A 21,344-nucleotide genomic window follows, 5' to 3' on the forward strand; every position below is an offset into this window, starting at 1 on the left:
ATGACTGTTGAGATTTTTCATGTGATGTGATAATGTAGATTATATCTCATCAGGTTCAAATTGACGACCCGTCTGGTGGAGGAGAAGCTCCAGTCACCCCAATAGTGTATCATATGGATCATTTGGACTGTTTTTCATCTGATGTCATAAGTATTATAAAACGTCTGGCCAAATACCATAGAGAAGGAAAGTGTTGGAAAAAAAAATAAAAAAAGGACTGAGGGGGAATCGGGATGATACTGAACATCATTCATTCCGGTGGATCGGTCACTTGCAAGGTGGAACCATGGAGGAGGGTTTGCTACAAGTTCTGCTGTCAAGAGCGATTCTTCAAGCGGATGTTCTGCCTCTTTCAACTGAGGTCCAACATCAATATACAAGTTTTAACCAGGAAACACGTGATTTTCTCGCGATGACTCCTTTAATGGAACCTCCACCACCCAGATCGGTCTCACCGCCGATGGAGATGAGTCGGCCAGCTGAAGAAGTTTCACGCCCCTGCAAAACCGACGGTGAACTTCTCCTCTGCCGCCATTGAATCCATCCTCACCTCATCAGGCCAGGGACAAGGCCAAGCTCCGCTCTGCTGAGAAGGTGATGGGCTGCAACCTCCCACCTCTCCAGGACCCGGAGACCAGCTGACCCCTCTCACCCCGGACACAAACTCCCCCAGACCCTCCCCTCTGGCAAAAGGTTCCAGTCCATCAGGACCAGGACCTCACGCCACCAGACCAGCTTCTCCCCTTCTGCAGTCAGACTGATGAACGGTGGCCCAACACCGCCCACTTGACACCCCTCCACCCACCAACACATATTATTAGTCACTTTATTTTCTGAGGGCAGATATTTGTTGTTTTGCACCATTACTCCAAGAGAAATTCCTCGTACTGGAAATGTACATTTACTATAGTACCTGGCAGTAAAATCTCTTATTCTGATTATCATGTAAGCAAAAAGTCTTTTTTCCGATGTAGCATAAAAATAGTGAAAAAAACTAAAACTCATTCATGTTAAATATTAAACACTAAATGATAAAACATTTGGATTCAAATCAATATTTTATTTCAACACAAATAAACACCACATTTATTTTAACCTTCACCCTTGTGATTTTGGCCTCAAGCTGGACTTCCTGAATGAGATTTCCCAGAATCCTTCATGGTTTCATCTCTGTGAGTTTTCATGTGGCGCAGCAATGAACCATGTTGACTGAAACATTTCTCACATATTTCACAAGAATACGGCTTCTCACCTGTGTGAGTTCTCTTGTGTCGCGACAAATCCCCCTGTCCATAAAAACCTTTTCCACATGTTTCACAAGAGTACGGCTTCTCACCTGTGTGAGTTCTCTTGTGGATCAACAAATCCTTCTGCCCATTAAAACTTTTTCCACATGTTTCACAAGAATACGGCTTCTCACCTGTGTGAGTTCTCTTGTGGACCAACAAATTACCCTGTTGACTGAAACTTTTCCCACATGTTTCACAAGAATACGGTTTCTCACCAGTGTGAGTTCTCATGTGTTCCAACAAACTACCCTGTCGAGCGAAACTTTTCCCACATGTTTCACAAGAGTACGGCTTCTCACCTGTGTGAGTTCTCATGTGGTGCAACAAATAACACTGTACACTGAAACTTTTCCGACATATTTCACAAGAATACGCCTTCTCACCTGTGTGAGAATTCTTGTGGACCTTTAAATAAAAATGTTGACTAAAACTTTTCCCACATGTTTCACAAGAATATGGCTTCTCACCTGTGTGAGTTCTCACGTGGCGCAACAAATCGCCCTGTCCATTAAAACGTTTTCCACATGTTTCACAAGAATACGGCTTCTCACCTGTGTGAGTTCTCTTGTGGATCAACAAATGATTCTGTTGACTGAAACTTTTCCTGCATGTTTCACAAGAATACGGCTTCTCACCTGTGTGAGTTCTCACATGGATCAACAAATGACTCTGAGAACTGAAACCTTTTCCACATGTTTCACAAATTATTTTCTTCTTCTCAGTGACGTTTTTTAAGTTTCTACCTAATTTACGTTTCTTACGAACATTTTTCCCAAATGTTTCCTCGCAAACTATGATGAATTTCTTCTCTACATTTGTAGTTAATTCTGAGTCAAGATGTTTTGTCACAACGTAGACTTCAGAGTCATGAGAGAGGAGCTGCTCAGTGTCTGGTTCTTCTTCTGGTTCACTCAGTGAACTTTGCTCCTCAATAGAAGGAACCCTAAAGGAACCACTTTCAACCTTCAGTAGAAGCTGCTCTCCATCCTGGCTGCTACCGAGTTCCTGCTGCTCCTCAATCTGTGGAGGTTCTGGTTCTTCTTTGATCTGTGGAGGTTCTGGTTCTTCTGGCTCCTCTTTGATCTGTGGAGGTTCTGGTTCTTCTGGTTCCTCTTTGATCTGTGGAGGTTCTGGTTCCTCTTTGATCTCTGGAAGTTCCGGTTCTTCCTGCTCTCCACAGTAGTTTGATTCTTGCTCCTCCCTGCAGTCCCGGTGCTGTGGGAACTCTGGAGAGACAAAAAATACCAAATGAGTTAAGTTACGTTACTTCTTCAGTTCCAACTTTTAAAAAAATCTGAGCCTCAAGCAGTGAATTTGAAAACTTTCCACATTCCACTAATCGTCTCACATTTTCACACAACATTGTGTTCACTGTTCACCACGCTACCTGAGATGGAGTCATGATGAGACGTCCTGCGTTTGAATGAAATGTCTCTTCAGAAAACATCAATGTCCACAACTTTATTGTTCCGTCCATGTGGGACTGAATGTGTTCATTCAGACCTTTCCATACCTGTTCTGTGGAACTTGATTTGAGGGTTCCAGATGTTATCCAGCAGTCTGTGCTGACGATCCATCTCCTCCTGGTACGGGATTATAGTTTGTTGAAACACGGTGAAGATTTCTCCTGCAGCAGCAGTTAGTCTCTGGGTGGTCCAGTCTCTCACAGAGTCGTGGGAATCCTCACGTTCTCCATCAGTACCAGTCTCCTCAACACCACCCTCCTCCTCTTTAATGTGTGCAGCTTCATGTTCCTCTTGCTCCACACTGGAGCTCATCTTCTGGTGACCGACGTGTTGCTGTGGACCCTCTGGAGGGAAACAAGACAAAAGTCACTGATGTGATGATGTGAATATTCTACAGTGAAGGATGGAGGAGACAGGACAGGCTACATTTAAAGTACAAACATTTAGAAACAAAAAGTCTGCTCCTTTCAATAAAACTGACCGTGGCTGTGGGGTTTAAAGAATAAAGGAGAAAACTGTCTGGATGGGTTAGTGTGTTCTGGTTTGTTTTATTGTCTCATCAGCAGGCGTGTACTGTGATGATCATCTCTCATGTCTTTTTATACCACAGAGTGCCGGAGGTGTGTTGATAACACCATGTATGGTGCAGCAGTGACGTGTAAGGGACTAGGAGGACACCAGGAAGTGTGGAATTATGGAACGTGCATGGAAGAAAGAATGATCAAGTCCATTCCAGGAGAGTCATTTGTGAAACCAGCAAGCATAACATGGTAGCAGGAGTGGGGGTCACTGAGGAGTATTGTGCCAAGCGACATGGATTCTTAAATGGATACGAGAGACCAGACCGTGTTCGGTGTGGAGAGAAAGAGTCAAGAGAAACACAGCTAACAAAAGCCGTTTCCTCTGTTTGTGATACAGACGCTCCGTTTAATGCTGAAGGTTTCTGACTTAAAATCACTCCTGTTGTTTCACTTTGAACCAGAACTGCAGCCGCAGCCTCATTTCTGTCTGCGAGCTTCAAAAGAAAAGCATCGATCCTCCACGAGTCACATTCACGTGTTCATCCTGACTTTTCCTGACCTGGTCTGTGGAACTCGATTTGAGGTTTCCCGCCGAGTTCCAATAACCTGCGTTGCCGGTAAATCTCCTCCTGGCACCGGACGACACTTTGTTCAAACACGGTGGATATTTCTCCAGCAGCAGCGGTTAGTCTCTCGATGATAAACTCCCTCAAAGTCTGAAGTGACGTCATTGTTGCTGCAGGAGATGAAACATTTCCTCCGTGAGACTCGAGAACACAGCGGAGTCCAACAAGCTCCGAACGGTCGATCATCGGTTCTTCTCCCCTCCTCCGAGGTTTAACGGAGGCTCACATCCACCGTCTGTTTACCGCCACAGAGCGTATCGAGGTTTTTTCGGTGGCTTGATTCGTCGACAGGAAATGACGACAACGCGTTGTCCCCCAACATGCGACTTCCGGTGTTTGTTTTGTTTTGCTTTTTTATTTTTATTTTTAATTTGAACAAGAACGTTTACAAACTCTAGTGGTGGCTAAGCATGTAATCATCAATCACAAGGAAAACAAAAATAGAAAAAAAAAAAAAAAACGGAAATACAAGGAGGAGGAGCAGTCAAAAGGGCGTAAATATACAGGTTGACAATCTAACATATTAATCTGGACTTTTTACAGTAGAATTTAAGAGGAAGAGATATCTTTGTATATTTTTGGGGAAATAGCACTTGATAAAATGCAAACTCTTGTAGACTACAAACAAACAACCCGCAGGGGGCGGGAAAGGTATACAAACAGCAATAGTACTTATATATCTGATTAAATCAAATCAAATACAAATACAATTCTTCAGGCGCGGAGCATGTACTTTAAAATAACAACAGTTTAGAAATTTTGTGGCTGGAGATCCTTGCAGTTTCCCAGTCTTTCAATGTTATCCAGGACCTGTAATAGATTTTAAATTCCTTCAAGAAACAAGGGATATAAGGTTTATTTCTTTTTTGCACCGTTTATACATATTCTAACCGTTTGACCTACATTCTATGTTGTATTTATATCTGACTTGCAGTTTCATTCTCAGATTTGTACTATTACTGGTTTCTAATTCCCTGGTCATATATTTGTAGTATTTATCTTTTTTAATCAGGTAGCATCAGGTAGCATGTAGACACCTGTAGCACCAGGTAGCAGGTCTGCTTCTCTAAACTCTTCCGTCACAGACTCCTCGACGCGAGCGGACCACTGAGTTCCGGGGGCCGGAACTCAGCGCTGGAGCTCGAGACGTGAGAGTCGCTGTCAGTGAACAACATGGCAGCGGCAGCGGCAGCGACGCGGTGCTGCACGGAGCTGCGGGAATCCGCTGCCTGCCTCTTCCCCGGACCTCCGAGGGAGAAGATCCGCTGCTTTCACTGAAGGTTTGTCTCCGGGGTTTGATACAAGCGGCTGTCTGATCGGCGCCACGAGCCCCGGACTTTAGATTCACGTTTTCATCTCGAGGGACTTTCTTTGACTGCTACTAGCCGCTTTGCTAACTCCTAAACTAACTTCAGTTTGTTCCTTTCGGCGGACTAAAGGTGATTTTATCCAGGAAACGATACGATGCGTGTATTTTCAGTTGTTCCAAAGTTTGTTTGCAGGACTTTTAAACTATATTTTTGTCAAGCATAACTTCGTAAACATTCACCACACGAGAAAGTTGGCTAATCTGTGTATTTAAGCAAATTATATATATATTATATATATAATCACACTCAATACTATAGTCATTTGGGTATACAAGGGTATAAATGACTGTTGGTTGAGGTGAATAAGGAGTAGGAGTAAATAAGCTTTGCCTCATCCTACTCTTTCGGATATTTTGGGCCATTATTTATTATCTGTTTACTTTTTTTAGTTTTGTTTGCTTTACTCTGATGTGTTTGGTTGTTTGTGTTAGTTTATCTTTTTCTTTTGTTGTGTACCCACATGTCTGAAATAAACTAGGAAAAAAGAATTGTGCTGTGGATTTGGAGACACACCCTCTGCTTGTCTGAGCCTGCGCGTGTGTGTGTTTTTTCTATTGTAATTTACAGCCGATTTAAGATATGGGTGGAAACTGACCCGTTAACAAAAGATTACGTTGTGAAAAGTAACACAGGAGCAGGGTTACAAAAAAATAAGTTTAAACAAGCGTTCAAAGTGCAACATGACACAGGAAATCAGTGTTTAATAGAAGCATGACCTCTGTATTACAGCTCAACCTTAAATATCATCACACCTTTTGTCCCCTAATCCCTAACTGATTTGTAAGTATCGGCTACGTAGCCCAGCCAGGTATTTCCCTGGATTATAATCCTGCTAACTGTCTTACGTGGTTTACAAAAATACTGCGTCAGTTTACTGCCAACACGTCATGTGGTGCTGCGTTTGGATGACAACATTTAATTTTGCTCCAGTTGTCATTGTGACTGCATTTATTTTATTTAATGTGTAACTTAACAATTCATCAGTCGTTATCAGGAGGAAAGCAGAAACCTTCATGGCTTAGTATTGGCTTCTTGAGGGATGAGTTGTCAGCTGCGCATCATTTCTGGATCCATTCGATCAGATGAGTTGAAGCCGTTTGAAGTGTCGTCAGAAAGTTTGAGTCCCGTGGATTGATGGTGTTTGGTTTCTCCCTGGACGACCTGCGTTCTTGGTGTGAAACTGAGCCCGTCTCCTCTTACAGCACTCCAGTTCCTCTTTCCAGTGACACTGACAACACGGCGGTGATTTTCGTTCAGTCCATAATCTCATGCAGGATCGTCGATGATGAGAGGGTTAGTTAGAGTGAGAGTGTTTAACTTACACACGACTCTTAAGACCACACGTGTTTGTTTGTTTGTTTGTTTTTAAATACCACCATTCCATGCTTAAAGGCCGATTCATCCTCCATAAGAACAAGAAGAAAGTTGGGCACTCCAGGGTCCTGCCAAACAAAATGCGTGTCCTGAGAGTTTGACAGCTTCTTCTCGGAGTATGAATGAATGAATGAATGAATGAATGCTTTATTTCGGTTAAAAATTAAAAATAAAAACAAAATCATGTTTTTACAAAATAAACAGACAGCAACCGAAAAAGGAATAGGCTGAAGTATCAACTCTTGTGCAGAAAAAGCTTCTTTTTTTTCCAGCAACTACACAGCCGAACTTTTCTTGTTCTTGTGGAAGTATACAGGGAACCTTTAGATCTAAATCATAAGACTTAGATATCATAAGACTTGTATCTAACTTTGTTGTCTAAATACCAAATCACATGCCATTTCCCAGATGGGATACAATATCAACTGTGCATTTGATTTGAAATCAAAACAATAAAAATAAAAAAACCCACCTTATTCCTGAAGGGCTTTGCCACCCCCAAAGGGGAGCTCCACCTTTGTTAGTATATTCAGAGAGCCAGTGATTTAGATGTCACAAAACTCCAAAACTGAGGTTGTAAATGTTGGATGTGACTGATATTCTCTGTATTTATCGACCAGGTATGGCCTCACAAGTCATGGTCCAGCCATCACACCTGCACTCAGCTCAAACAAGTGCCTTTGGACGCAGCCCCGGTGGTCCCTGCGGACACACAGGTGAAGCCCTCTGCGGTGAAAACACCAGCCCAGCCATTCGGCGCCAATCCCTGCCTAGGACCTACGTTATCGGGCTGAACTACGGCATTGCTCATCCCAACAACATCGTCCCATCCTCAGTCGCTGCCGATGTAGGAAGCCCGTGCAGGAACCTGCAGCTTCCACCAGGGGGGCGGAGTCTGAGAGGAGCCCCTGCTGAGATTGAGGACCTGCAGCTTCTGAGCCAGAGCAGGGGCCCACAGGAAGTGGGGCTTCACAGAGCCTGTGGGGGCAGTCCGTCGGGAGCAGGCTTGGACTCTGGGCCGCCGCCGCGGGCCCGTGTGAGAGCGGAGGAAGAAGAGGAAGCGGGAAGAAGGAGAACCATACAAGCAAACGGCCGATCTGACACATGTGAAAGTGGAAAGCAACGGCAGGAAAACATGCGTGTCGGAACCATGCAGATAGTGGAGGAGCTCTGCACGCCGCCTTCGCTCCCCCGCCCCGTGGCTGCGTCGCCGCCCAGCACTGGAAATGACGCGGACGCCATCAGGGTCGGCGGCGGAACGACCCTGCCCGCTCAACACAGCAGGACTGAGGCGGAAGCGGGTGGTGGAGGGGCGAGCGCGGCCAAGGTGGGGCCCGACGGCGGCTCCGGCGCAGCGGCGGGAGCCACCGTGACGAGATCGGGATCGGGAGATGGGGACTATCGGTTAGTTCAGCATGAAGTTCTGAGCTCAGTGAAGAACAGCTACGAGGTCCTGGAGTTTTTGGGCCGGGGAACCTTTGGGCAGGTGGTGAAGTGCTGGAAGAGGGGAACCAATGAAGTCGTGGCTGTGAAAATACTGAAGAACCACCCCTCCTATGCACGTCAGGGGCAAATTGAGGTGAGGGTGTTTTTGTTATGCAAGTTTGTTTATTTTGTTTTCAATTTAATGAAACAAAACATTTTTAGAGGTTTTGCTAAATCGACAAAAATCCAAATGGTCCCGCTGGCACTACCAACTCTTCAGATTCATACGATTCAGTGATCACTTGCCCTGTTGCTGTACCGCACAACAAGTGCACCAACTAGTTTTCTCAGATGAAGGTCTTCTTTTGTTTTGTTCCCGATCCTCGAGGTGGACATCCTGACCCGGCTGAGCAGCGAGAATGCGGAGGAGCACAACGTGGTGCGCGCTCTGGAGTGCTTCCAGCACGGCAGCCACACCTGCCTGGTGTTCGAGATGCTGGAGCAAAACCTCTACGACTTCCTGAAGCAGAACAAGTTCAGCCCGCTCCCACTGAAGATCATCAGGCCTATTCTGCTGCAGGTGAGGACACCTTTGGGTCACTAATGGACTTTTAACACACACACACACACACACACACACACACACACACACACACACACACACACACACACACACACACACACACACACACACACACACACACACACACACACACACACACACACACACACACACACGAAGGCGAGCAGACGTACTTCTAAGTGCTTGCTCGATCATCTTTACAGGTTGCAACGGCGCTGAAGAAGCTGAAGTCCCTGGGTCTGATCCACGCTGACCTGAAACCAGAAAACATCATGCTGGTGGATCCGTCCCGGCAGCCGTACAGAGTCAAGGTCATTGACTTTGGCTCAGCCAGCCACGTCTCCAAGGCCGTGCGCTCCACCTACCTGCAGTCCAGATACTACAGGTGAGGGACGGCTCCTTCACTGGGCTCTGAAACCGCCATCATTCACAAAATGTCGCATAGAGTAGGAAGTGCAAATAGATAAATAGAACAACAACAGACTACAACTACATCACCGGGTAAATGAATACCAGTGATAGTAAAACTCTGATCCTGAGTAACGTGACTCATAACCCAGCAAACCGAGGAAACGAGACATTAAAGCTGAAAGGAGACGATTATTTTAACCTCCGAGAATGTTGAAGTGGAACCTGTGTGCCTCCAACCAAACTCATTCTCAAGGTCCCAAGTGTTCAGGGTGTGATCATCTCAGGGATGTTCTGATGTGAACGGCCATGAGCCGTCACCATATATCCACTCTATAATACAGAATGGTCTGTATGAACCTCACTTGGAACCTTTTTCTTTGTTTCTAAGCTTCTGGTTGTCTTCATCCTTTTTTCTTTTTTTTTAGACATGTTGCGCTGTCTTCACTGTGTCACGCCCCAAAGCCCTGCTGCTGTTGCGTAATGTGTAGAGGAACCGAGAAGTTTACATGAGGAACAGCGTCATGAAATATTTGGCAGAGAGACGCAGCGTGCTTATGAAAACCAGTGTTGTGCAAAACCTAATGAAGTTATTAAGCCTTCAAAATACTTGGAAGTGTGATGTTGTAGTTAAAATAAAAAATGTAATCACCTTGTTTGTAGATTCAAAGAATTTGACTTTAAGGAATCTGAGGTCAGTTAATCCTCTTGACTTTTCAAACAAGTTGCACGTCATTGATTGAGAGCCTCGTGTGTCAATCACACCCCACCGTTACCGAGTTGGTGCCTGAGGCCAACAATGTGCTGAGATGGCACGAAAACACTAAAGTTTACAATCGTATTGAAATAATGAAACTCACACAAAAGGTACATTACAATTATAAAATAACAGCTCCCACCATTGGTTCATCAATCAATTAGACAATTCATATCAGAGGTAAACTTAAGTTGGTGCTTTGCATCACATCTCTCTCTCTCTCTCTCTCTCTCTCTCTCGCTCGGCCTGTGCACTTCTGAAGTGTTTCTGACCTTGTGGTGGCTCACGTGTTGTTTCCATGGCAACATGAGACATAGTAACGCCCGGCAGGTTGCCGGTTGTGTTTGTTGGTGCCCGGTGACGTTAAACCACCTATAATGAAAGTGGAGCGGTGGCTGGTGTGAATAATTGATCTGAGTGGATCCGGTGGCAGGAGAGGTGGCCATCTTCTAACGAGTGTGTTGAACTTTACTTTCTTGATCTCTCTTGTACTGCGTTGGGAACATTTCATGCAGTGGGTACGGGAAGGATTCAGGCTCCCTTGGATTTATTTTCACTTTTTGTTATTGCCGCCGTTTACCGAAATAATTTAAGTTCATTCATTTCCCCCGCGCACACAGCACCCCATATTGACTGAAAAACACAATCGTAGACATTGTTTTGCTGATTTATTACAGAAGGAAAACTGAAAAATCATAAGTTTTCCAGTCCTCCGCTCGGCATTGAGTAGAAGCACTTTTTGAGATCCCACAGACACGATGCTGGAGTGTGGATCCTCTCCACTTCTGTCAGGTGGGATGGTGGATGTTGATGGTCAGGGTCATCTTATCTGTGGAGCAGCAGTGAAAATTATATATATATATATATATATATATATATATATATTTATTTTATTTTTTTGATTCTGTGTGGCATGAAGCCTTCTCTGTCTTTTCTCGTTGCAGGGCTCCAGAGATCATTCTGGGTCTGCCGTTTTGTGAGGCCATAGATGTGTGGTCGCTGGGCTGTGTGACGGCTGAGCTCTTCCTGGGCTGGCCCCTCTATCCTGGAGCGCTGGAGTACGACCAGGTCAGGTCCAACAATCACACTTGTTGTTTTGAAATGGAGGGAATGGGAATGTTGGTCTTTGCCAGACTTTGACAACCCCGTTTGAGCGTAGCCCGACGTGGCAGGGACACACCATCCAGGCCTGGGGGCCCCAAAGCCATGCTGCCCTCTGCCGAGGCCCCCTGCAGTGCCACTCCGCACAGCAAAATGTGTTTAGAAACGTAAGCCTGATGGTGGACGGACATGTTGCACACACTGGATGGTGCTCAGTGCTTCATCAGCAGGTTGTCATTTCGGCAGGTTGTCGGTTCAACGCTCCCTGACTCGGCCCTGTGTGTGTTTCAGCTCAGGGGGCTTCAACCTTTATGACCAGAAGAGCTGTTTGTCAGACTTTGCACCAGTTGGAGTTTAGCTGGAGCCCAAGAACATACTTAACCTCCAAAATGATGTTTATAACGTGTTAATAAACTGGTTCTATGTGAATTTAATAACTGCAACATATGCTGAATTTATTTTACCTGAGAAGTACAGTTCCCAGCCTTTAGCATCGTCGTGTTACGGTGAGCTGTTCAGAGACTTTTACTTCTTTTCAACCTAACTTTGGTTTGTTTGCTAATTTCTCTACACCTTAACACATGTCTAAAACCAAAAGCATAAGCAGCAGAATAGAAAGGCTAGAAACTACCTTACCAGACCAGATCGCAGTGACTGGCTCATTGTTAGGAACTTCATCATTAGATGAAGGTGTGCTGAAGCAGGCACCACCAGGTAACCAGGGCTGGAGTGGCTGCATGGTTTTTAGTTCTCTTCTTCTGCGTCTCCCCTTCTTGAATCCCGTTTCCTCCTCTCACTCTGCTTCAGATCCGTTACGTCTCTCAGACACAAGGACTGCCGGCTGATCATCTGCTCAACAAGGGCACCAAGACCACCCGCTTCTTCCGCAAAGAGTCGGACTCTCGCTTCGCCTCCTGGAGATTGAAAGTACTTGTTTTTCAGATGCCACAGATCCACTCCACTACGACACACACACACACACACACACACACACACACACACACACACACACACACACACACACACACACACTTACTGGCATTACACGCAGACTCGTAAAAGAAAGTCATGGCGCTGGGACCTTGCCGCGCTCTGTAAGATGAAGTCATTGCATCGGTTCCCTTCAGTCGTACTTCACTGTTTGCGCTCCGACAATGAACGTTTCTCAGCGCTGAATGCCGCTATGCTAATGGATGCGACGGCGCTACAGATGAAAGCTTTGGTCTAAAAAGTGGATAAGAGCTCGACTCGCAGACTTTCCACGTCACCAGGAACAGCAGAGCTCCATCTCCATCTTATTTTATATTATTATTACTGTTATTCATTTATTTATTTATTTGAGAGGAAAACTTTGTTGTTAATTTTCTTTTCTTTTTTTCTTATTTGTTTTCATACCGTATTCGAAATAAACATTTCAATCAGTCAATCCATCAGACACCCGAGGCTCGCTCTCCAGTACTCCCTGCCTGACCTTCGTCCAGCTCTGCATGGAGCCGACATTACCTAGAGCCACAGCGTTTTCACAAGCCTCCTTTCCACACCTCGTCCCCGATGTGTCCTCTGTAGCATTTCCTCCACGTAAAGTTTTGTCCCACCATGAATCTATAAAACGCCGGCTCGGCTTTGAGGTGTGGACGGGCGAGACGTACGTCTGTGGAAAACAGCGACGTCTCACTCCGTCAAAGACTCCAGTGGAACAGGTTAACCCTGCAGGACTTTACCTGGAGACATGAGAATTGGCCCGCACTCTGTTTGTTTGATGCAGCATACAGATACACACATACAAAACCACAGCAGTAACAGAAATAAATGTTTATAATGCTGCGCCTGCGTGCCAGAGAATGCTTCTTCTAATCTTCCTGTTCTTCCTCCAGACAACCGAAGAACACGAGAAGGAGACTGGACTGAAGTCTAAAGAGGCCAGAAAGTACATCTTCAGCTTTTTGGACGACATCGCACACGTGAGTCCAATAACATTTATCTTATGATATTATTATGATCTCGGGTTGTATGGACTTTAACCATAAATCAACTTTAGAAAGTCCTCTTTTGCCCAGAATACCTTATCTGTTAAAGGTTGCAGCAACTAGAAGACTACATCTCCAGTTATCCCAGAAAGCTCCACCTTTGTTGGTTTTAGATATGGCTGATCAACAACCAACCGAGTCATCATTAGGAGAATCATTCACTTTAAAATATACATAGAAAAATAAATAAATGGCACTTCACCTATGTCAGACTGCTGAGTAAGCACTTTAATATTTGCACTTTATGGCAGATTTTTAGGGAGAATTATTTTATCATCTTTGTTTTAACATAATGTTTTTATATGTTTGTATGGTTTTATGTGGGACAATGGATGGAAATTAATCTTGTGCTAAATCCGGCATATTGCCGGTAACCTGGTGAAGAGACGGCTTGTTCATCAATATGAGCTGTCCCGTCAAAATAAACAAACGAAAAATGAAATGTATGACTGAGACACAGACACACATCCCATATTCTTAAAAAAAGTTATATAATTCAAGTCCTCCAGTGATGGAATGAGGCTGTAAAATCCTCATTTCAGCGACGCAGCCGGAGCCATTATTTACCAGGCACACATTGTTTTCTCCGTCAGGTGAACTTGGTGCTGAGCCCTGGTCACAGCGACGTGCATGCAGAGAAGGTAGACAGACGGGAGTTTGTGTCTCTGCTGAAGAGCATGCTGCTGATCGATTCCCAGGACAGGACGGTTCCGAGCGCCATCCTCAAACACCCGTTCCTCACCATGGCTCACCTGCTGGACTTCCCCCATAGCGACCAGTAAGAGTCCCGACACGCCGACGGCAAACAGCCCAACTGCACATTCTTCTCTGCTCACTGCCCTTCCTCCTCGTTCCAGTGTGCAGTCGTCTTTCAGAATCATGGACATGTGCCACGCTCGGCCTGGCACCATTCATTTCTCCAGACCTCCTCCTCTCGCCCCCGCCATGTCCTCTGGTCTCCCTGTGAGCTACAGCAACATGCCGGTCCACACTCAGGTGAATGTGTGTTTTCTCTGTGTGGCGGCACCGAGATTATCCTAGGAAACACCTTCTCTCAGATTAGACCACAGCAATGAATGCTTTTAAATTAGACATGTCTCGGTCTCTGTCTGTCTCTCTGACTCCTGCTCTCTCTGCTCTCTCTGACTCCTGCTCTCTCTGACTCCTGCTCTCTCTCACTCCTGCTCTCTCTCACTCCTGCTCTCTCTCACTCCTGCTCTCTCTCACTCCTGCTCTCTCTGATTCCTGCTCTCTCTGACTCCTGCTCTCTCTGACTCCTGCTCTCTCTGATTCCTGCTCTCTCTGACTCCTGCTCTCTCTCACTCCTGCTCTCTCTGATTCCTGCTCTCTCTGATTCCTGCTCTCTCTGACTCCTGCTCTCTCTGACTCCTGCTCTCTCTCACTCCTGCTCTCTCTCACTCCTGCTCTCTCTGATTCCTGCTCTCTCTGACTCCTGCTCTCTCTGATTCCTGCTCTCTCTGATTCCTGCTCTCTCTGATTCCTGCTCTCTCTGACTCCTGCTCTCTCTGACTCCTGCTCTCTCTGACTGCTGCTCTCTCTGACTCCTGCTCTCTCTGACTCCTGCTCTCTCTCACTCCTGCTCTCTCTGACTCCTGCTCTCTCTCACTCCTGCTCTCTCTCACTCCTGCTCTCTCTGATTCCTGCTCTCTCTGACTCCTGCTCTCTCTGATTCCTGCTCTCTCTGATTCCTGCTCTCTCTGACTCCTGCTCTCTCTGACTCCTGCTCTCTCTCACTCCTGCTCTCTCTCACTCCTGCTCTCTCTGATTCCTGCTCTCTCTGACTCCTGCTCTCTCTGACTCCTGCTCTCTCTGACTCCTGGTCACAATTTGAAGATGTAATAAAATATTCCAATATTTCTTATTCCACTGAATCCGGTCCGTCTTCCTCCCGTGTCGTATGATTGCAGGCCATCACTCAACCAGTGTTGCACCCTGGGATACCCCTGCCGGCTGAGAACGGTCAGTTTGGGCGCTGCGATTCCTTCCCAGCAGCCCTTGTGTTCTGTCCTCCCGCCATACAAGGTACACATCACAACATCATCTTTGATGATTTATGACAAAAGAGATATTTGTAGTGCGTCTTATGAATACATGACATTTCACAGTTCGAGTAAATAATGGGAGAAATATACATTTTATTGTTGTTTTTTTTGCATTGTCTTTTATTTCCTCGTGTTTGTTGAAGGTAACCTAAATCAAGCAGCAGGGTATTCTGTCGCCATGGTAACTCAAGCCCCCCCTATACAGCCCCTCCCGCTGAGACCTGCTGTCATCGCTCAGGTAAGCCGGAGACCTCGACATGTGGGAGCTCTGTGTGATTGTTCACCAGTGCAGCCAGCAGAGGGCAGTGCACCTCGCTCTCTGTCTCTGTCTCTGTCTCTCTCTCTCTCTCTCTCTCTCCCCCCCTCTCTCTCCCCCCCTCCTCACTGGTAGTGTCTTTTATAAAGGAAAAATTTAATTGGAGACAAAACTTGAGCCCCTGGGTTAGACAGAAGTGGACAGAAGCTCGTCTGCATGCGTCTTTGTATTGAACATCAAGTGTCTGAACGCTTCCTGTCTGGGTCTGGCAGCAGGCCTGGTCCGGCTGCAGCCAGCAGCTCCTGCTCCCAGCAACCTGGCAACGCATGGCTCCTGTGGGTCCCCCTCCATCTGTCCCACCTCCACCTCCCCCCACCCAGTGCTCTCTAACCAAGGACGACTCCACCGGAGCTCCGAGGATCCCCGACTGGGGGTGAGTCACTCAATCTTTCTCTTTGGTTTCAGGCTGCGGTGAGTCATGTTTGCTTTTATTATCATCTACTTTAGGGTAGTTCAAGTAAGTGATCACAGGACTGGGCCGGTTACCACACGATGTTTTAGGAGCCCGAAAAAGTTCTTTTATCTTTTTTTTTTTTTCCCGCCAGGTCTTGCTCTTACTTTGTGTTCCTCCTTTGCATTCAGGAGACGCCGTCCACACAGCTCTCACTACAACACGCTGGTGCAGCGGTCTCTCCTGACCAGTCGGCTACCGGCCCTCTCCGCCCATCAGCCGTCAGTCGTCAACATCGGCATCGCCCACGTCGTGTGGCCTCAACCAGCCAATGAAAGGAGCCGATACGAACACAACAGGTGACTAGCTGCTACCGAGTCGTTTCTTCATCTGTGGCCTGATCCGGCGTTTTCACTCCCTTCAACATCTGAATGATTCTGTTGGAAGGAACCTCTCCCAGCCTGGCCTCGTCCACACATCGCTGCGTAAACCCCCCAAAATGGCCGACGTCGCCAGACGCGCCGCGGCCGAACGGGAGCAGCGTCGGGGGGAGGTACTGGTGGGAATTGGCCAGCAACACGCGGGAGACGAGGCAAAGAAGGACGCGGCGTCGCCGGGCGCGGACCGACGGTGGGACACGTTGAGGAGACCGCAACGAGACGTGGCGGTCGTAATGGGTGACACGCCCAGCCCTGCCCACAGCGTCATCAGCATCCGCAGTGATCTTACCGAAGACGAAGACGCTCTGCGGTGCTGCTGCCCGAATGGGTGAGTCATGAAATATTTAAATCCTTGATGGGATCGTCGGTGAACACTGAAGAGATGACACTTTGATAGAATTTAAAGTCACGGATGCCGATCAGTTAACGCTGATATTCATCCACAGGAGGATAAAGGAGTGTGTTTGCGAGGCGTGCAGAAGCGCCACGGTTTCTATGGAGAGAGTTTGTTCCCTCAGCAGCCCCGACAGCAGCATCAGCACCGGCTCGTCTTCCTCACGCTCTCTTCAGTCCAGCCCGTCAGTCTCGCCGTGCAGGCGGCCCGACAGGTATCTGCTTCGTGTGTGTTGACTGTATCGGTCCAATCGTAACGCATTGTAAATACTGAGAGAATCACTGCTCAGCAATCAGGAGCAATAAGGACATTCTTCAGTTCCAATGAGAGAACGTGAACAAGCTCTATTTTTAAGTGAAACAATTAATTTGCCAAGTTTTACTTGGTTCTGTTCAGCATGTCAGCAGACGACGGCCATGAGAGCGGCTGCGACACGGTGGAAGGTTCTCCGACATCCGACACGTCGACTTCCTCATATGGCAACAGATCCTACCGTTACCCGGACGACAGTAACCACAACAACCGCGCCCCTCCAGCTGCCGTGGTCGCACCACTGCCTTTCTCTACTGGTTGGGGCGGGAATCCCCGCGGGGTCAAGACGATGGTCGTCCCACCAATGAGAGTGCAGGGGGGGGCGGAGCCAGTCCAGAGAACAGGTCAGTGCCAACAAACACCTGAGGGGATGAGCATGTGATCTTACTACGAAGGACACTGAAGGGGATGGAGCGCCCTCTTGTGGCACATGAAGCAAAGTCAGATGTGTTTTTGCAGTTCAACTCCGTAGCGGTCGGTGGCGAGGACAGGAAGCTCAAACTAAATATCGTCTTTCCATCAGATTAGCTGAAAAGCAGCTGTTCCACTTTGTGTATCACAGAAAGACAAAGAGACTCTGCAGCTTGTTAGGATGATATAATCGAGGCACTTTTTAAAGTATTAACAATACTATACTATACAATACTAATGCACTCGTATTCGTTGTCGTGTAAACGGGGCCTTTGTGTTCCACACTGGAAAGAGTTGCAGAAACACCGATCGGGACTAAGAACTTGAGCAGTTTTCTTCTGGGTGTCTTGCTCTACAGGGGCTATGGAAGCAGCCGGGGCTTGCCGCCCCCTAGTGGCTCACAGAGGCTTTAACAGGTGACCGTGAGACACCAGCAGAGAAATATCACGCTGACGTCCAATAACTCAAGGATGCATCCATTGAAGACAATGCTAATACATGAAGACGCACTGTCCAGCCACACAATGTTATTCACAAGAACTACACTAAACAAACGTGCTTCTTGTTCACACTGCTCACGTTCAAGCATCAGTCGGGTGCAGAAAGTGGAAATAGGACATGCTGTGTTTGATGAACACGTTAATGTTTTGATCTTCACAATAAGACAAACTCTCAGTATTGAACAATACGTGAGCGCTGTAACAGGAAGAGTTCAGAAAACCCAAAGAAGGATGCTTTTCTTTGTTTTCTGGGCCGAAGCCTTTTCATTTGTCTCTGCTGGTTGTCGCCACGCAGCAAGTTTCCCTTTGGACACTGATGTCAGGTCACCGTCCTCCGACTCCCAAAACACATTGAACAGGAGGAGTGATTATTCAACCGTCGCATCAGAGTCCAAAGATGGACTTTGCTCCTTCGATCTCTTTTGTTCTGGGTGGAATCAAGCTTCCTCTGTTCTCACTCTTTGGTGTTTTATATTTCTCTTTGACGGAAAAAAAAATACATGTGATGGTTGTTTTAACTGCAGCAGAAAATATAATTCTGATGTGGCTGTAAAATGAGGGCATTCGTTTTTTTTAGGAATCTTGTTAGAGACTGCCTGCTATTAGAATTCATTGTTTTCCATATTAACGGTTCGAATTAGGAATGAGTTTTAATTCCTTTTGGGAAGTTTTTGTGTTTTTAACCAGTGGCGGCTGGTCAGTAGAGGGCGCCAGGGTGTCGCTTGTATTTGTTTACAAGTATGTTAATAAAAGAGTCTTAATAAGTGTCTCTATTCACCAGCGTTTTAAAATATACAATGTTTCACCACAAGGGGGCGCCTCTCAATCTAAAGAAGGCAAGATAGTTGTGATGTGGTTTATTTAGCTGCACTGACATTGGCTGAAATTGAAGAATAATGAAGAGCCCCACCAGCCGCCACTTTTAACTCTTTTGATTGCAGACGAACAATTAGTGTGTAAAACATGTTGAGTGTAGTTAGTTATACGATTCTTTTTCAATCTCAGGCCGCTCTGTCTGCTGCACTTCAGCTCAGAAATGTTGAGTTTCCAAAGTCTCGTCTCGGTAAGATAATGAAATCCAAGTGGAGAAAAGTTTGGCTGTGAGACGAACGCAAACCGCCTAAAAACATCAAACGCAATGAAGTTTAGTTTAGTAAGTCGTAGTCGTAGAGAACTGCGTCGTCTTCGTTTCGAAATGTTTTGCAGCCACAGACGAATTTCATTTGTTGAAACGTCTCTGGTATGAAATCTTGTTCCTCTCTGCCGTGGATCCTGGTTGCTTTGGTCTGGCGTCTGTTGCCGGGCTCTCTGTGAACGCCGCTCTTCCTCCCGTCCCAGCCTCAGAGTCCTGGTCCCGGTCCAGCGGGCGCTGCAGACAGCAGAGCTCCGCCCCCCTCCTGCCGCCTCGACAGCAGCAGCACCCGTTGGGCTTTGGACAGGTTCGTTCACCTGCAAACACCTTTATTTCACCTCCGAACTGCAGATTCACTGTTTTAGGATTTCAGCTATGAGCATCAGTAGATCAAAGGTAACCGTGGAGACGGAGGGGATTATTATTATTATTATTATTATTATTATGAAACGCTAACCTCCGGGGCGCTACAGGGACTATAGCTGTCAATTCATGATGTCAGACTCCACCCTGCACACGAAAAGCACCTTGGGATGGTCTGTGGTTTGGGTGCTGGAGATGGCGAGTATCAGGGTATCCCACAATGCACCGCGGCGGAATTCTGTAACGTCATTGCTAATGCAGTATAGTCAACGTGTGTGTGTGTGTGTGTGTGTGTGTGTGTGTGTGTGTGTTGCTCTCCAGGTGCAGCCGTACAGCTCCGCCCACAGCGCCACCAACTGGAGCAGCAGCAGCTTCGGGCCTCTGCGGCCACACGCCTGCATCCCCCCGACCGTACACACACACACCTTCACACACACCCTGCTGCCATACCCCCCCGCTACCTCCCAGCCCATCCTGCCCTCTCTCCCCCCCCCTCTCCTCCAGCATGGCTACGGGCTCTCTCGGCCCCAAGGAGGCGCTGTAGTTGGCGCCGTAGTGGCCCTGGGCGTCGGCCCCCGCCCGCACCCCCCTCACAGGCTCCTCCCCTCTCCAACCGTCCAGCCCCATCAGCAGCCCAGCTTCACTGCCCGCCCCAGTCAGTTCAAGCACCCCTACCCTCCCCCGCCTCCTCTTCCTCACCCCTACATGTCCGCCCTGGCTGGCTACACCGGCTTCCCCCTCAGCCCCACCGAGCTCAGCCGCCCCCCCCTCTTCTCCTTTATCTGAGGAGCCACACGGGGCCACAGCACCACCTCCTGGTGAGGAGGAGGGGCTACAGCACCACCTCCTGGTGAGGAGGAGGGCCCTCAGCACCACCACCTATTGAAGGAGGGGGGCAGCACCACCACCACCTATTGAAGGAGGGGTAGCACAGTAAATCGACCATCAGGAGACTTACTCTCGTACCGTACTGTGACTTACCGTCCCGTGAGTTACCATACCGTACCGTGACTTACCGTACCGTACCGTGACTTATCATACTGTACTGTGAGTTACCATACCGTACCGTGACTTATCGTACCGTACCGTGAGTTACCATACCGTACTGTGACTTACCATACCGTACCATGAGTTACCATACCGTGAGTTACCATACCGTACCGTGACTTATCATACTGTACCGTGACTTACCGTACCGTGAGTTACCATACCGTACCGTGACTTACCATACCGTACCATGAGTTACCATACCATACCGTGACTTACCGTACCGTACTGTGACTTATCATACTGTACTGTGAGTTATCATACCGTACCGTGACTTACCGTACCGTGACTTATCATACTGTACTGTGAGTTACCATACCGTACCGTGACTTACCGTACCGTGAGTTACCATACCGTACCGTGACTTATCGTACCGTACTGTGACTTACCGTACCGTGAGTTACCATACCGTGAGTTACCATACCGTACCGTGAGTTACCGTACCGTGAGTTACCGTACCGTACCGTGACTTATCGTACCGTACCGTGACTTACCGTACCGTGACTTACCATACCGTGACTTACCATACAGTACCGTGACTTACCATACCGTACCGTGAGTTACCATACCGTACCGTGACTTATCATACCGTACCGTGACTTACCGTACCGTGACTTACCATACCGTACCGTGACTTACCATACCGTACCGTGACTCATCATACTGTACTGTGAGTTACCATACCGTACCGTGACTTACCATACCGTACCATGAGTTACCGTACCGTACCGTGACTTACCGTACCGTACTGTGACTTACGCACATGCGGTGCAGTGGGAGCCAGACCTATGAGTAAACCACCACCTTTCTTCAGGAGCACATCGATTGTATTTCAAACGGGTTCGCAGCACTTAACCCTTCAGAGTCTGAGGGGAGGGGCAGCAGGGAGAATCTTTTATTTTTTTTTAATTAATATAGAATTTCTATGACGTTCACTGGAGACTAAAACGATCCAACAGACTTTAGTCCCGAGTCGTGCTCGTCGTCCCACTCGGCTGCTTGGAGCTCCAGACGTCGACTGAGTGAAC

At 47.2% G+C, this 21,344-nt stretch overlaps 2 protein-coding genes across 3 annotated transcripts; one reads left to right on the forward strand and one right to left on the reverse strand.

Annotated features, from left to right (window-relative positions):
• Nucleotides 1–1,045: 1,045 nt before the first annotated feature.
• On the reverse strand, nt 1,046–4,195 carry LOC308116971 (uncharacterized protein). Its single transcript, XM_080475529.1, has 4 exons — nt 3,836–4,195; nt 2,803–3,099; nt 1,805–2,515; nt 1,046–1,635 (listed from the first exon to the last, which is right to left on the reverse strand). Exons 1-4 carry the CDS (start codon nt 4,086–4,088, stop codon nt 1,601–1,603), a joined length of 1,296 nt encoding a protein of 431 aa, XP_080331655.1. The 5' UTR covers nt 4,089–4,195; the 3' UTR covers nt 1,046–1,600.
• An 876-nt stretch (nt 4,196–5,071) lies between these two features.
• Nucleotides 5,072–20,509, forward strand: LOC308116967 (homeodomain-interacting protein kinase 3-like). Of its 2 annotated transcripts, none has more exons than XM_080475520.1 (18): nt 5,072–5,182; nt 7,267–8,225; nt 8,460–8,651; nt 8,858–9,039; nt 10,764–10,887; nt 11,728–11,847; nt 12,795–12,881; nt 13,541–13,725; nt 13,805–13,943; nt 14,876–14,990; nt 15,154–15,248; nt 15,539–15,699; nt 15,909–16,076; nt 16,165–16,485; nt 16,604–16,765; nt 16,948–17,207; nt 19,113–19,213; nt 19,591–20,509. In XM_080475520.1, the coding sequence occupies exons 2-18, from the start codon at nt 7,269–7,271 to the stop codon at nt 20,053–20,055; spliced, it is 3,834 nt and encodes a 1,277-aa protein (XP_080331646.1). In that variant the 5' UTR covers nt 5,072–5,182; nt 7,267–7,268; the 3' UTR covers nt 20,056–20,509. The 2 variants fall into 2 exon arrangements, with proteins under 2 accessions (XP_080331646.1, XP_080331647.1); XM_080475521.1 differs by having other exon boundaries at nt 15,542–15,699.
• The last annotated feature ends 835 nt before the right edge of the window (nt 20,510–21,344 follow it).

The sequence above is a fragment of the Lipophrys pholis genome (assembly GCF_963383615.2).
Source record: "Lipophrys pholis genome assembly, chromosome: 11".
NCBI lineage: Eukaryota > Metazoa > Chordata > Actinopteri > Blenniiformes > Blenniidae > Lipophrys > Lipophrys pholis.

Coding starts and splice junctions, on each gene's coding strand:
- LOC308116971 (XM_080475529.1), bottom strand. CDS start 4,088: ATGATCGACCGTTCGGAGCTTGTTGGACTCCGCTGTGTTCTCGAGTCT. Junction 3,100..3,835: donor AATCGAGTTCCACAGACCAG/GTCAGGAAAAGT, acceptor GTTTCCCTCCAG/AGGGTCCACAGCAACACGTC. Junction 2,516..2,802: donor AATCAAGTTCCACAGAACAG/GTATGGAAAGGT, acceptor TTGTCTCTCCAG/AGTTCCCACAGCACCGGGAC.
- LOC308116967 (XM_080475520.1), top strand. CDS start 7,269: ATGGCCTCACAAGTCATGGTCCAGCCATCACACCTGCACTCAGCTCAA. Junction 13,726..13,804: donor GACTTCCCCCATAGCGACCA/GTAAGAGTCCCG, acceptor TCCTCGTTCCAG/TGTGCAGTCGTCTTTCAGAA. Junction 14,991..15,153: donor CTGTCCTCCCGCCATACAAG/GTACACATCACA, acceptor TGTTTGTTGAAG/GTAACCTAAATCAAGCAGCA.